The sequence below is a fragment of the Gymnoscopelus microlampas genome, assembly GCF_963454915.1.
Source record: "Gymnoscopelus microlampas genome assembly, chromosome: 2".
Lineage (NCBI taxonomy): Eukaryota > Metazoa > Chordata > Actinopteri > Myctophiformes > Myctophidae > Gymnoscopelus > Gymnoscopelus microlampas.
The window spans coordinates 8,083,697-8,101,110 of NC_139939.1; the positions used below are offsets into that span (position 1 = coordinate 8,083,697).

Consider the following 17,414-nt stretch of genomic DNA (forward strand, 5'->3'; position numbering starts at 1 on the left):
CAAACTCACAAATACCAACAAACACCAAAAGGTACGTACAACACCCAAAAGTATACCCCAAAATGCTTCAAATACTGAAAAGTTCACAAACATGCCCACAAGTAGGCTATCCCACAATACCCTGGGCATTCCACTAGTGTAGACAATGTCCAGCTGAATCAAAAAGTAGCAAGCCCACACACGCGTGCTGGAGTAGGTGCTGGGTGGAGGGTGGTTGTGGAGTGGTGGTCTATCACACATTTAATGGCTCTATTCTTGACATTTACATACTAGAGCAGCTTTGTACAGATGAAAAGCCCTGATAGTAATGGTTCTTATAGTATATACTATACTATAGTACTGTCTCTGAAGACTAATATCCTACGCACAAAATCTAGTACGCACTATCTAGTTTTGTGCCTTGTTCTATGTGGATCTCTCAGGTTTTGGGTGTCCTTTTCAGAGGAGGTTTCTGGACTAACTGAGAAGTATCAATCAAAATACATGCTTTTTTTGTGTGCATTACATTTAACATAATAGGCAATTCTGGCCCTTGATAGGGATTATAAATTAATATTACATGAAATATGCTTGAAATGTCATTGAGCGTAATCTCAAACTGCAATTTCATTGTGATCCTCACAATGTCACTGAATTCATCATTTACTATTCACCTGACCAGTATATGATGTTGTACATGATATAATTTTAATCATTGACCATTACATCATAGGTAGACATCACATATTATGTATTATCATGTTTGGTTAAGGAGATATGATGCCAAATACATAATTTGGTTATGTTGGTAAATAAAATGGCCACTATGGCGTTTTTGTGATGGCTTCATATCTGAAAATGTTCAGGGCCCCAAACTGTACAAGTGTACCGAGTGTCATGCTTTTATAAGAAAGTGAACGATTCACCAAAATCACCTGACTATTGAGTGTTTTTAAAGCTTTGATCCTCATACTCTGGAATTCAGATGAGATTTTTAAAAAAAACTAGGAAAACGGTTTTATATTTTCTAATAAAACATTTATTTCTGAATTAATAGTCTGCTTCTGTCTAATGATCAAGTCAAATGGTGAAAAATAGGCTTAATTAAAGGCATAGTATGTAACTTTGCCCTGTGTTATTTATACAATAAATATGTATATATATTTTTACCTAGCATTTCCCTACCAGCAGTTGTCAGCCACTGGAGTAGTGTGTTGGTGTTGAGCTGCAGAAACATACTGACCTCACGCTGTATTTGGGTGTTTTCACCGTTTGTTTTGGTGTTTTTGGGCAACCATAACAAACAGTGAAAACAACAAAATACAGTGGGGCAGTGTGTTTCTGCAGGTTAACACCACCACACTACTCCAGTGGCTGTTAACTGCTGGTATAGATGGAAAAGATGGGTAACCATGTATATATTGTTTTGTTATGTAAACATAGGGCAAAGTTACATGCTATGCCTGTAAACAAAATTATAACATTAACATGTTTTTAATAATTGTGTATAAATCAACAGCATTTATTTGTATTATTCTTTTTTGAGAATGAAGACTGAGTTGAGCTTGTTCCTTTCCTTATAGTGACACAACTTTGTAAGAAATGTGTTCTGAAGGGCCTATATGTGCCCATTTAACTACTAAGGTGTTAAAAACAGTGTTCCCTGACCGGGAATCGAACCCGGGCCGCGGCGGTGAGAGCGCCGAATCCTAACCACTAGACCACCAGGGAGTGTTGTCTGCTGTTAATTTAACCCACTAAGACCTGAGGCCGATTCCACAAATGTCTTCTAAATCAGTTCTCAAACTTTTTCATTTCAAGGACCCCCAAATGGTCAGAATGTATTTGGTCCCCCCCCCACCTGAAAAGGTTTTGTGCCAGGGACCCCCAGAAATGAAGATTTGTGTTAAAAAAAAATCGAAATTATTCAAGATTTTCCAAGCATTTTTGATATTTATAAATATTTACAGATGTACAAGCTCGGAGTTGTGAGCTTGTACATCTGCTATTTTTGAGAATCACTGTTCTAAACCACAGTTTTAAATCCTGGATGTAGTTTTTAGAAAAACTTATGTTGCTATACAGCTAAAATCTAGAATGGCACAGATGCTTTCCCGGTTTTAATGGTTTAACTCTGAGAGTGTACAAATGGAACCATGGAATAGTTCCATTTGTACACTATCAGTTACAGATAAGTCGGGGTTCATTTGGACCCCGGATCTGATGTTGAGACCCATATCAGGTTGCCATCATTACCTGATATTTCCAAACTTGGAGGCCAGTCTGACATCATGTTGAACTGTAGTTGGGCATGGGATGTTATGGAAGCCCATATTTGGGCAAAATTGACATAATGGAACTCTATATTTGGGCACAACTGATGTCATATTTATGACACAAGCGTCAAGACAGCTCGGCTTAAAGGTGATGCACACAGAGTGCAAGAAGTAAAAAGACATATTATTTGCTGTATATAAGGCAAATATTTTGAGGACACTCCTTTAACACCTACAAGAGGAAACAAAGCATTTGAGAAGCGATCGAAAGACAAACCCGTAAAATGTAATATTCCACCTATAGTAAATAACACAATAACCATTACGTTCTCACCGGACACAAATGCAGTGGGATACCAGTTAACCGGTTTTAAGCTATCTTTAACAGATGCCATGACGTGAGTCTTTCCCAAATGTGAAGTTCAACACGGCTAGATAACTCCAAGTACTCTGATCAGAAATATCAGGCATAGTCCAGAAACGGACACGTACGTGTACACACCTTTCAGAAACTGTTATTAGACCCTGTCTACTATTTGTATGTTTACACAGAACGAGGCAGACAGCACAGGCCTAAAGATGACGTTCCTTCGAGTCAAAAGAAGGCGGGACACCAGTCCCGCCGATGCGTTGTTGCTGGCATGTAAACGTATTCGACTGGAGAGTAACCCTCAAAGCCCGGTGGGAACGCTACCCAAACCCAATGAAGCCGAGGTGGGGAACTCTGTGTTCAGACTGGTGGTGACGGTGGCAACACAGGACGCTCCGGTTCAGAGGCACGTCCGTGAGGCTCTGGCTCGCCCTCGTGTGGCCCACGCCCTGCGTCCCTCTACTGCCAGCACCCACCGGGTCCTTGGAGGTCTACGCAGTGCCAGGTGGAGCGCTCTGCGAGAAGCATGCTACCGAGTCCTCTCCAGCTGCCGCGCGGGGCTGTCGAGCCCCCAGGAGGGAGGAGGCTTCTCCGAGAGGAGGCGGGCAGAGGAGACAGAGAGGAGGAATGGAGAAGTGCAGGTGAAATGCTGGGGCCTTGGAGATGAGCAAGTGGTTGACCTCGAACATGAGTATGAAGAGGAGATGGACCAGGGAAAAGTTCTTGGCAAGAGCTTGTCCTCGGACGCAGAGATGATCCTGTGCAGCAATGTGAAGATGCTGGAGCGTCTCAGTGTGACCACGGTGCAGCAGGGAGAAGTAGAGAATCGGGAAGAGGAAAACGATCACGTCTACGATCTTTACTACCAGGTAACGGCCACCACGCCCGGCTGGATCCAGGACATCCTGTATGTGAGAACCTACGCAGACGAGGGGGAGCTGGTTCCTGACCGGGTGGTTCATCAAGAGGAGGCCTACGAGGATGAAGATGACGAGAATGAGGAAGGCAACTGGAGAAACGAATACCCAGACGAGGAGAGTGACGAAGGCAGCAGTGACAGAGGTGACTGCTACGATAGGCAAATGCTGTTTGGAAGGGTAGAGGAGGTGGACGACGAGGATGAGTATGATGTAAATGAGGAGGAAGGCAACAATTGGAGGAATGAATACACAGACGAGGAGGGTAATGAAGGTAGCGGCAGAGAGAAATGTTAACGAACGAACAAGCGATGTATTCCATTTCCATCTCTAATGTTCTTGGTTGTATGTAGGTGGTTGGGTAGTGGTGTTGTTTCTGTCAGAATACGGACACCAGGATACTGACACATAGCATCACCAAAAAGTATTAGGCTTTCTGACCATATATGGATTATGCAGTAATGTAGTTATCACAAAAGTAAACTATCTTTGATGCACAAAGACATTTTCATGCGGCTTCATTCACTATGAAGGTTGAGGCAAGGTTGATATGAAGTCTTGTCTCAAGACCCGCCCTACTCTGCCTCTCACTTGTGGTTGAATTTGTTCTGAGGGTGGGTAAGCCAATCAGAGGCGGAGGAGTAAAAGTGACATTTTTACTGAAAGTATCTTGATAGAAATTACATAATTTCTTTCCCGGCCCAGCCAAATACAAATGACAAAATAGAAAACATTAATTAAAATATGTATTTCAAATACATGTAGGCTATTTCAAATACTGCCCGTGTGTGTGTGTGTGTGTGTGTGTGTGTGTGTGTGTGCGTGTGCGTGTGCGTGTGCGTTCGTGTGTGTCTGTTGATTTTGTATTTTATTTTATTTTGATAAAAGAAATACAAGTTATCACAATATAACTTAAACCCAGGATAGACACATAAAAGTGTCTATCCTGTTTCGATCCTGCAACATAAATAAAAATAAAAAGTCAAATGAATTACATGTTATATATTACAATACATGTACAATCAACTTAGCATTACTCCTAAGGTAGTAAGGGGAATTAACATTACAAATATTGAAAAATTATATCACTAATAAATTAATGAATACAACATTCCAGTTAAATAACATTAACAATGTGGGTATATGGAACCTTTTTTTAATGTCTCAAATAGTGGCATTTATGTGGTGTTAGTGTCTTACCCTCTGGTAGGACTCAGACAGGGGGTGGTGTTAGGGTGAAGCTAAGGTTAAATTAACTCTGGTCGGGTGTGGTCTTGAGAATGATAATAATAATTGCTTGAATTTATATATATATATATAGCACCTTCCATAGCACCTTCCATGAACCAAATGCCAAATTCCATGAATCAAAAACAATGAAGAACCATCAAACAAACAACCAAACAAAACAACAAACAACTATTTGCCATAAGTCTTAAAAGAGTCAAGAGTTGGAGCATGGCGAATCTCCATTGGGAGAGAGTTCCACAGGGTGGGAGCTGCCACACTGAAGGCTCTGTCCCCAAAGGTTCACATTCTAATTTGGGGGATAGAAGGGATGTCCAAGTCTGTGGACCGCAGGTTCTGTGAAAGAGTATGTTTATGGAAGGCCTGAGGTACTGTGGAGCCAAGGCGTTGAGACATTTGTAGGTGAGAAGGAGGAGTTTGTAATAGATACGGAACTTAACAGGAAGCCAGTGCAGCTTTTCACGAGGGGGGATGTGCTACCAAGGTTTGGAAGATGGAGTTCTCTGGATCAGGATCCCGATTGACTCCCTCAACAATGGAAGGTCAAAATATCGTTGGACACAGCGATATTTAGACATTTTTACAACAGTAGAATAAGGATCAGATCCTAGAGCAGTGACAATCAACCAATAGTAAGCAGTACAAGGATTAAGGTCAAATGTAGTTTCCCCTCAAATATGGACTTCCAGTGAAGGCGTCTTGTTCGTGTCAGTTGGCTTCTACTGTATGTTTTTAAATGTGACAACATTACTCATTTAGTAATGAAAGCAGAGTGAGCCAATGGTTCTGTTTAAAGCACAATGTTACAAGCGCTGGTGGTGATGAAAATTGTCTGTCAGAAGTGGGATTCGAACCCACGCCTCCAGGGGAGACTGCGACCTGAACGCAGCGCCTTAGACCGCTCGGCCATCCTGACATTACTACTTGATAACTGTAATCAGTTACAGTTATACTATACTACTAGAGCTTCTAATGGGCTAGTTAAGGCACATGTTTGTGTTTGGTTGTTCCTTGCTCATCTGTTTTTTATGCCACAGCAGGAAACCATGCTTTTGATTGACAAATTGATTAAATCATTAAGGGCATCTGTTTTTGCTTTTATTTATACATAGCATGGAGAGCAAACCAGTATTTCGGGAAATGGCTTTGGGGGAGCTCATCCTCCTGCGCACGCCCGAAGCGGAGAGAATTACCACTGCCTTCGATCAGGGGAAAGTGCCTCCGTTTCGGGTGAAGAAGGCAGCAAGGGTGAGGCAAGATGCCATTGAGAGGGTGCGAGCAGGAGGTGGAGACCCCGATGATGTCCAACTGGTCCTCAGTGAGAGTGTGGTCCAGTTTGGTCAGTATTGGGGGCACACCTTCAAGTGGCTGCTTGAGATTGACGTGGGCTACAGCAGCAATTTGCTGACTTCACATCAGGTCAGTTTCATCCTCTGTTCATATCACTGTATTATTAGCAGTTCATGTCATTGTAAACGTGTGGCATAGTTTCCCTGACTCTCTTTGTTATCAAAACATCTCTGCAGGTGGAGACACTACCAGCACACCCTGCATGGACAATAAGGACGCCCTGACCCGGTATGTCCAGCGGTAACCCGCTGTGCAGAGAGCCATCAGTGCTCACCGGGTCAGGGACGGCACTGCCTCACGTTAGGAGGAGGACGCAAAGGTGGTGGGTACTTCATTTGAATGTCAGTGCTGCTCAAACTTTTTCATGTCAAGGACCCCAAAATGATATGTATTTATTTTATCTACTAAATCAATGCCCTACTTCCTCATACTACAATGTCACAAAAAGAAGCAAACATAGCCGATCTACAAGCTCACAACGAGTCAGGATGCTACGCGTTGAGAGCTTGCAGAAATGTCATTTTTGAAATTGTTGAAGGTTCAAGTGATGAAAATTAAGTGTTTGTGACTGAATAACATTTACATTGGATCCATTGGAACACAGGCTCTCGTTTCCATTTCCATTGAAAAAGTAACGGTTTTGGACAAACAGTACAAAATTTCCACCCTATACAGACAATACAGTATGTATAGCACGATACAGTATAGTGATAACATGTATCACTTGTGTTTGGCAGATGCATGCTGTATGTGCTGGTCATGACAGAAAAAGAAAAACATAATAAAATCCCTCTGTGAGCAAAGCTGTGTCTCTTCCTCTGTTTTGTTATGGCCTATTGGCTGACTGAATGTCTTTCATGAAGTGAGGGAGGGAAATGCTGGCTATTCCAATAAATCTGTGGAAAACAGGAGGAGAACAAGAAAGAAAGAAAGGTCTATTATGTTGTAATTTGCTATTCTTAATTTTGCTAAAGGGTGTTAAAGTTATGCTAAAGTTATACACTATGCAAGGGTGCTAAAGTTATACAAGTTATACAACGTTATACACATGCTTAGAGACGTTCTATGGCGTTCTATGGCCATATAAAATGTATATTAACTCTTAAAGAGTATGTCCAAAAAGTATGCCAAATATATCCCAAAACGTTCCAAATATCACGTTGAGTCTTTATTGGGGCCTAAGGAGAGCCAAGTCGACACTCATTATGTTTTTGGAGCCTTCTATGATTTATTAGATTTTTTTAAATTTCTCCAAGTCCATCCACTGTCTGTCTGTCTGTCTGTGTGTGAATCCACTGCAGTGACAACAATGGCAGCCCTGCAAAACTGAGCAGAGCTGAGAGGGGGCGGGTCACAGCCAAGTGGAACACAGCCAGCCAACGGGAGGCTCCCCAGCCAAGTGGAACAGGCCAATGGCACACTACCTGAAGTGGGACAGCAAGTGAAACAGGCCAATGGGACACTACCTGAAGTGGAACAGGCCAATGGCACACTACCCAGCAAAGTAGACCCTCCCACCCCAAGTGGAACAGTGGAACAGAGAAGATCTGGCTCCCTGGCAGACAAAAGGAATGGAATTGGAACGATACAGAGAAGATTGCCAACCGGACAATAGGAACGAGCAGAAATAATTATATATTATAACAGAGCGAACGTTAATCAATGATAAATTGTGGTCTAATATGAGGGTAAAAACGATTCACCTGTGGAATAAAACACATTGAACTATGTTTAGTTGTTTGTCTGAAAGAAACCGTGCAGGAGCATTAAATCAGCCAGGGAAAGCTCTCGTTCTGCAATGACACTGATTGTGATTTGATCAGAATAATCTCACATCAATTTTAACAACTTATCTGAATGATAGATGCAATGAATACAAGAGTATGCTACAGTATGTTATGTTATGGTACAGTACATATGCAAGCAAGCAGAACCATAGTTGAACAAAGATGTGGCTCGGGCTGGAATCGATCCCGTTCTCCCGGTGCGTGTGGTGTTCTGTGATTGGCCGAACGTTGATATTGTAGCACTGTCACCGCAAAAAAACAGGTGATGTCTTTGGCGCAATGGATAACGCGCCTGACTGCAGATAAGAAGATTCTAGGTTCCACTCCAATTTATTAGAGGGATAGCCAGTGGTATAGTGTATTGGGGCAATTCATGTGATTTGCTGGATATTAAATATCTATCTGCAATTTACTGTAGTGGTCCCAGCAATATGTGTTGATAAGTTTACTGAAGTAGCATATCACATGACATGATTAACCTATTAATTAAAACAAGGTTATACATGTACGTTAAAGAGCAATACTTTACTACTTTGTGTGGGTGTGTGATTCACACCCATGCCTCTAGGGGAGACTACAACCTGAACACAGCGCCTTAGACCACTCAGCCATCCTGACACTTATGTAAGGACAAAATCATGAGTGAATGTAACAGCTTACAGTTATATGACATTTATGTGAATAAAATATTTGCTCCACAACACTGTATAATTTGAATAAGATCATTGCTACTAGAGCTTCCAATGGGCTAGTTAAGGCACATGATTGTGTTTTGTTGATCCCTGCTTATCAGATTTTAATAACATTCGTACATACAACATAAACCATAAAACCTGTGTGTGTGTGTGTGTGTGTGTGTGTGTGTGTGTGTGTGTGTGTGTGTGTGTGTGTGTGTGTGTGTGTGTGTGTGTGTGTGTACATACATCAACTAGAAAAGGTCTTCGCCAGGCCAGATTGCCTACCCAGGGCAAACTGGCAGAGTTTTTCACAGCAATCGGGCGCTGCGTTGATTTGTGGCATTTTGTGCAAAATTGGCCACTTCTGCAAACTTTGGAAGCCAATCGTAGCCAATCACAATGGAATATGACAGATACGTCTTGATCACATGACCATAGATACAGTTTGTATGATTTGCATGAAGTTTGGACAAAATGTGTAGAAGTAATTTTAAAAAGTCATAAAAATCTGCCTCCTGGTGGCGCTATAACAGGCCAATGTGCATTTGGGGCAAAGGTTCTGCTGTGACCTTCCAGGTAGTGTGCAAGCAAAGTTTTACGCCGATTAGTCCAACGGTGCCGTAGATAAGCTGTTCACGGACACCTGTGACTCCTTTACACTTGATCTTGAATGTTGTGACGGCCTCCCTTTAAATGTTCAGATACATTTTTATATTTGCCGGAACAGAGGGGATAGGCTTTTATTTGATTATTATCAAATAAACAAAAAGTAGCTCAGACTCTGGACAGACCGGAGCTGTATGTGTGCTCCTTGCCTCAGATGTTGCAGGGGTGTCCCTCTTACCGTCTTCTCACAGGTGGGGACACAGCATTCGGCTGGTTCTGAATGCCTTGTTGCATTAAGGGCACGTGTGGGTGAGCTCTGTGGAGACCAAGGACGCATATCATGGGTCTTTCTGGACGCACTGGATGCATGGCTGTTATTAGAATAGTCTATGAACAATGCCATAACATAACAACAATATGATGATCATAATTATATCGGTGGCAACATTGTATGTCCAAAACCATTCCTTTATCATTACAAAAACAAAGTAAAATTGTGAAAATAGATCTACAAGCCCACAACACGTCACAACAAGCTTGTAGATTGGCTATTTTCACTACAATTGTGCAACACTCTTGTATGATGAATTAGGGCATAAACACAAAATATACGTTCAAATATGGAGATAGAGGTTTCTGCCTGACAGCGACATATCTAAACAAACGTTGTGCCGGCCTCACTTTAAATGTTAAGATACATTCTTATATTTGCCAAACAGAGGGGGGCAGGCTTTTTTAAACATATACAAAAAAAACGCTTCTCAATTGTTCAATAAATAAAAAGAAAATGATAGTTACAGGCCTACCTTTGAAATTGAACTCTGTGTGCTGGCTGCGATGATGGGACAGATCCGAGCTGTATTTGTACTCCTTGCCACATATGTTGCCGGAGTGTCCCTCTTGCTGTGGCCATTATACAGGCACACTGTTGCTCCAATCTGCACCAAACTTGGCAAAAAAACACTGTTCAGGGTTGAGAATAGTCACATCAGGGGCCACATCAGGGGCCCCGTGGTGGCCTCAGACACACCGTTGGTCCAATCCTCTCCAAACCTGGCACAAATGCTGTTCAGGGGTTTGCCATGAGAACAGTCATGTACATAATATTATGGGGCGCTACAGCAGTGTTCCAGCAGTGGTTGACATTTTGAGGAGCAGGTGCTCAAGTGAAAAAAAGGGCACCTTGTGTGGCGCGTGGAACCACCTGCTGCCTTGTGATCCTCCTTGCTGGTAGGCTTGATCCAGGAGCTGCTTCCCCAGGCCTGCTGTAGCTCTTTTCTTATTCTTTCTTTTCTTGGCATTATGCTGCAAGTGGTAAATGAGCTAAATCAATGTTCTGCTGTGCATGACAATTAAGGCTTTATCTCCCAGAAATAGACTAACAGCATGTATATAGACTAGTGGACTTGGTTGGTGCCCAGTTTCACTGAGTAACATGCTGCAGGTTTGAGTCCTACCAAGCTGGGAATACCCGCCTTCTGGAGAACAGAGAAATTCCCAAACAACTGGCCCTCCATGAGGAGGCTGGAGCAGGAGGACCTCACCTCTAAGATGACGACGTGTTTTACAACCCGGATGGTGAGCGGGAGCAGCAGCCTCCTCTTCCTCCTCCCTCTCACGACAAAGGAGTAGGAGCTGGAGGATCAGGTCGTCTGTCTGGTAGAGCAAGGTTCTCAACCTTTTTAGGCCTAGACCCCCCAAAATAATCATTTTTGAACTGGGGACCCCTCACCCTGATAAGCACTTGGAATTGTAGGAGTTGAGGCATTACATTTAGTTTGACTCGGTTCCACAGATAAAATGTTTTGCCACTTTCTCATATTATTTGACAATTTGGCCAATGTCTGACCAGTTTTTAATAGTGTATTTGTTAACTACTTTTGATGCTGTAATGGTCTTTTTGAGTTTTTGAGTATTAAAAATGTCTTAAATCCTTAAATTTTCACTTCACTGTCATCTGGGGACCCCCCAAAATCCGACCCAAAAAAAAAAAAAAAAACCCAAAAACAGACCCACAGGTTGACCCATTGTGGTAGAGGATGCATTTATATGGCACTTTTATCTGTGCTTTACAATGTGCATACATTCAGCCATTCACACTCAAATTCACACACTGACGGCAGAGGAAACCATGCAAGTACCAACCTGCTCATTGGGAGCGGTTAGGGGTTCAGTGACAGTAAAATAGGGGGAGCCTGGGGTCGAACCGGGAACCTTCTGATTCCCAAGGGGCCGTTATACTCCCTAAGCCACATCGGGCCCTGTATGAGCCCTGTTCAGCAGGCATGGCCAAAAACAACCCTCCACCCCAGCAGCACCCCGGGCATTTACAAGGAGCTGATTTACAGGGCTCTCTACAAGGCTCACTTCTCAGTGCGCGTGACACATGGAGTTGGACAGCAAAGGCTCTTTGGGGGGGGGGGTCCCAGATGACCGTGAAGTGACAAATTAAGGACTTTTAAGACCTTTTTTAATACCCCAAAAGAAAAGAAAACAAAAGAAAAATACCATCACTGAATCAAAAGTAATCAACAAACTATAATATAAAAGCTGGTCAGACATTGACCAAATTGTCAAATATTATATTTATTTTTTTTAATAGCCGATCTGCAAGCTCACAACGTGGTACAGGCTGCACCACAGCTCTTTGTATAAAAGATAAGATCAAATCAAATACTTGGACTTTTGCTCAGATTAATCATCAGTTGCTTTCTGATACCCATCTCACTTCTCTGGGGAAGGTTGACACTGGATGCCTAGCCCCCCCCCCCCCCCCCCTCGAACTGTTTACTGTGCATGTTTTTTTCTTTTTCTAAACAGTTTTTATGATGTTCTGCATAGTAGTGTATATATGTCTGTCATTTAATGTCTCGATGAATTGAGTACAAAGGACCCCAATGGAAACAAGCCATAGGCTTTCTTGGGTTTTGAATCCTACTAGCTGACCTTGTATTGAACTGTAGGCTACTGTCATGTGCGTTTTTTCTGCAAACTTCTATCAAAGTATTCCATCAATCAATCAATCAATCAAGGTGTATCACAAATGTATGGACTTTGGTCAGATATTATTCCTCACAGCAGGTTAATGATTAATGTTTAGACTTTGATTTCCAGTAATAACGTCTCAGTGCATGTTGATGGACTGAAGCTAAAGGACTATTGATTCACACCTTAGGCAGGTAAGCAGAGAAAAGTTACAATTCTTTATATTATACTAATTAAATCAAATTACATAAAGTACAAAATGCAAACGTGTTTTTATACACTGACCACATGGCAAAATAATATATGGCCCATATATGTGCCATATTATGCTTTTGTTATGCTCTTGCCAATACTGTACGATTACTAGACTGGTGCACGGAGGGCACGATATAAGTTGTGAATGCATGCCCCACTCGGTTTTGTACAATCTGTTGTACTCTTGAGTAAAAGTACAAAAGTATTGGTATCAAAATGTACTTTAAAAGAGTAGTTAACCCAAAAAATGGCTTATTTTCTATCAATTACACACCCCATGAAGCCTTGTATTCATGGACATTATTTTGTTACATAATCCTTAGCAGGTTAATGATTAATGATTACAAAGTTCTCACTTCTCAGTGCATGTTGATAATAATATTCATAAATAACAACAACAATAATAATAATAAAATAAGCACTAAGCTTTGTAGGATCTACGTCTTTGTATTTATTGGCCGTATGGAAAAATATGTCGCACTATTGGAACCTTTAGGTCATTAAAAAGCTACCAAATCACTTTAAATGTGCCATAAATGGATTCTGTCTATTACAGCCCGAGCAAAGTGATATAGTCCAAAATGTATAGGCCAGGGTTGCACCCATTTTGAAAACATCTTGAAAAATGGAGGAATTCTACATGATTATCAATTAGGGGGTAAAGGTTATCTGCGTCAAATTTCATGCTTGTATCACTTATCTTTCATTTTCCCGCCTAACTATGACACAGCTGGAAGACAAAGGGACTTTGTTTCTTGTTGATCAGATCTCAGTGCACGTTGAGCCTGGAGGACTGAAGCTTAGGACTATTGATTCACACCTTAGGCAGGTAAGCAGAGTACAAAATACAAACGTGTTTTTATACAATGACCACATGCAGAGTAATATTACATCATCGCTTTTTTTTTTTTTTAAATCAGTGCTATTGAACACCATTTACGTCTGTGTGTGGATTTTAGAAATATTGAATCAATGAAAAGTATTGAAAAAGACGTGCTTCTGACTAAACCTCCTAGTCCTAAGTCCATTGGATCAGACAGCAGAGATATGGTCCTCCATATTAGAGAGACTGATACTTAATGTGACCAATTAATGGGCTGTTTTTGTAGAAATTCTCATACATTTTAGAGTTCTGCTTTTGCCAATATACAATTATATACGTATATATAAACGATCCTCCTGGTGTGCCACCTGATTTGAAATTAAAGGAAAAAGGAAAAAAAAATGTTTTTATTTATTCACAAAGGAAAGGAAAAAACATTTGATCAACACATTATTTTATTATTTAACAGTAGAGAAAGATGTCCAGTGGAACCTCAACTTCCATCAAAGGTGAACTTGATGGTGTAATGCTATCTGTTTTTGGTCCTGGAGAGCATAGTATTATAGCCGTATAGCGGTGTCGCATGTCAAAAATAGCCAATCTGCAAGCTCACGAGTCACATGTGTACTGCGATAGGCAAGTCCATATTTTGGCACAATCCGGGAACACACACACACACACACACACACACACACACACACACACACACACACACACACACACACACACACACACACACGAGCACACACACACACACACACACACACACACACACACACACACACACACACACACACACACACACACGCTTCCAAATATGAGTATGCAGTTTGTAATAATTTCAAGTAACGGTTGGTACTTTGAATATTTATCTTTGAAAGCCTGGTCCATGTAGGTGTAGTGGGTTGAGCTTTTTCCAAGTTGTGGAACACCCCCTAATCACTCCTATTCAGGACAGCTGAGACACCTGGCTGAATAAAAGGGAGCCGCACCTGGCTGTGAGTAGTGTAGCTGGCTGGCTAATGGTTTCCTGGTGGTGTGTTGGGTTGTGGGTGTGGGAGATGGGAGAAGGCATTGATGGCATCTGACAGTGGGGTAGGTTGTCTTCCCCCCCACCTGTTGTACAGCCTCGTATGCCAGTCTGCATGCGGAGCTGCTGATGACTGCATGGCGTCCTCCCCTATCTCAAACCTGTTGAATAGCCTCGCATGCGAGTCTGCATGCGGAGCTACTGATATGCTTTCCTGATGGTGGTTCAGTGGCGTGTTGCCTATGGACCTGCCGGGGAGCACTGATGACGACATGGCCTCTCAGTTCTTAATGTGGCTTTCTTGATTTGAGGAGGAGCTCTGTGCCCCTGCTGTTTTTGTCCTTATTACTTTTGTTATTCGATTTAGTTATTTGATTTAGGTTTATTCTTGTTCTGTGTGCAAACCAGCTGTTGTGTAAACAAATATTATAAACTGAGGTATATTTGGCCCCGGCCGTACCAGTAATAGGTGGTCATAGTTGTGGTCCCGACAGGTGGGTGGTCACTGGTGGTGATACGCTGTAGTATTGGAGCTTGGTTTTAACTTTAGTGCATGATATCCTGCTTGCATGCTCAGTTTTCTGAATAACCTAGTTTGCGTTTGCTTTAACAGTTTTTCTTGTGTCTTCCAGTGAGTGAAGTGCGTGTGCCTTGTGTGCGCTTTTGGTGGTGGTGAAACCCCTCTCTCCTCACTCCCTCACTCCCTGCCTCCCTCCTGTGTGTAAGGACACCTATGCCCCCGGGTTACTGGTACTCTAGGCTATTGCCCCATTTTTATCCCTTTTGATACTGCTTGATAGAATTGTGGATTACATTTTACTTAGTCTTTGTAATTGATAATAAATATAACTCTTAAATGTCATGAACTTGACCCCTGCCAGTTTGAATTAATTGCTTACTCTGCCTTGAGTTATAAATAAAACGAATATACTCTTTTCAACTGGAAACACACGTCTCTGCTCCTCCTTATTATAATAACCTGTGGTCTAGTATTCAAGGTGTATTGTGCATTATTATAATATTCTCTGGGTGAAACTCCCAGGGTGGCGTAGTCTGGTATCCTGTTTCCGAGCCTAAGTGCCCTGGTCACATAGGCTATAGATCAAAAACAGTCTGGGCTTACTTCTAAAATCAGGACCTCATTAGTGATTGGTGTCAAAACAACATCAGGTGTATATAAGTATAATTAAACCATTCCGATAGCTCTCTTAAATGTTTATACCTTGCTGCACTGGATGGTAAACATTTTGTCAGATTGTCAGATTGTACTTAGTTTATAATATTTGCAGTCTTGCCTTGGTGGTGAATTTTAGACCATCCTTCCTCCCAAAGCAGCGTTGTTGTACATTTTCATATTGAGCAGAACCCCTGACAGCTCCACTGGAGCAGTCAGGGGTTCTTACGCCTCTAACCGTTAGTCCACGGCTGCCCTAAATTATCATAATAATTAGATAGATAATAATGATCAGTTGCAGGTATTTCTTATTCTTGTATAATTATCATTGTAAAATAATGTTTTGCTGTCTGTTTCAGATCACCATCTAAAACAGGGAGTTTATACAGATGGTCACCTGACACCATGAGTGAATCTCCCAGGTTGAAGCTCCGAAGCTCCCAGGAAGAATCTCCCAAGAGGAATCTCCAACGCTCCCGGAGGAGGGTGGAGGAAACTTCCAAGAGGAGGGTGAGAGATGAAGATGCAACTATAGTTTGACAACAATCACACTCAATTGAATTGATATACATGTTTCAGTGTTATGTGTGCAGCAGTGTTACTCCTAGGTTGTAAATCAAGTAGGCTTCTATATTTACTTAATCCATTTTGTTATTTAAGAAGAAATGCAAATAAACTGGCCACAAAAAGTTCCGAAACGTAACTTTGGTCGATTATTTCACCCCTTTAATAATACCAATTGGTATCATGTTTTATATCATTTTTAGCGTTGATTAGTCACCTTTACAACGAGGAACAGCGTGTAAGGATCGGGCATTCGCAGAATGAGTAACACAGTTAAACGTGTAGGTAGCGCCTCCAAAAAAATAGCCAAAATCCCTCAATATGCTTCTGTTGGTAATTCAGGATATGACACCATGAGTGAAGTTCCCAAGAGGAAGGTGAGAGATGAAGATGAAACCTTTTGACAACAATCACACTCTATAGAGCACCGAAGTCTGACGTCACTGCCACTAGAGGCCGCTGTTCCACTGGTTCGTGGCTTTATGTGTTGAAATCCCCATTTGGGAATCTTAGATCACGTCATATAAGAACTGTGTTCCAAACATAAACACACCACCCTGGCGTTTTTGTCAGGGGGGTGGCTCTGCATCATTTATGATATTCAATCATATTTGATACAGCCTGTTTCTGGCGAAAATGGAATTAATTCTATCGTAAAAGTCTTAAGAACTACTACTTCCGGGTCTGAAATCACTGTCCCCACAGCAGCCGCGTTCGTGGGAAATGTAGTCTTTGGGTTGTTTGACTCGTTTCTAGTGTTTATATTGTGTTACTCTTTGGGTAAATGTGTACATTTACACCTTCAGTCGATGCTTCATATCCATATGAGTAAAATCGCCAGGGTGGTGTGTTTATTTTTGGAACACAGTTCTTATATGAAGCGATCCAAGATTCCCCAATGAGGATATCAACACAAAAAGTGAAACCACAAACCTGCGGAAAAGCGCCCTCTACTGGTAGTGACGTCAGGACTTCGGCGCTCTATTGAATTGATATACATGTATCAGTGTTCTGTGTGCAGCAGTGCTCCTCCTAGGTTGTAAATCAAATAGGCTTCTATATTTACTTAATCCATTTTATTATTTAAGAAGAAATGCAAACATATGCAAACATTGTGTTCACCCTACGCCATATGGTGCAATATGTTGATCACCTTTGTTTTGCACTTTTTTGTGAATAATAAAATCAAAGCTACAATCAATACATTTTATGTCCTCTCCTGACAGAGAGAGGTAGCCTAATAGCCTAATTATATTTAACAGAGCCAGAACTCTTTCTGAAATGATAGTACATTTTTACTTGAATTCTTTCTTTCTTTCTTTTCCTTCTTTCTTTCTTTCTTTCTTTCTTTCTTTCTTTCTTTCTTTCTTTCT

At 41.6% G+C, this 17,414-nt stretch overlaps 1 protein-coding gene across 1 annotated transcript; it reads left to right on the forward strand.

Annotated features, from left to right (window-relative positions):
• Positions 1–2,834: 2,834 nt before the first annotated feature.
• LOC311053732 (putative RNA polymerase II nuclear localization protein SLC7A6OS) lies at positions 2,835–3,839 on the forward strand (the record flags this gene model as incomplete). Its single annotated transcript, XM_084069410.1, has 1 exon — positions 2,835–3,839. The coding sequence occupies one exon, from the start codon at positions 2,835–2,837 to the stop codon at positions 3,837–3,839; it is 1,005 nt and encodes a 334-aa protein (XP_083925536.1).
• Positions 3,840–17,414: the final 13,575 nt, after the last annotated feature.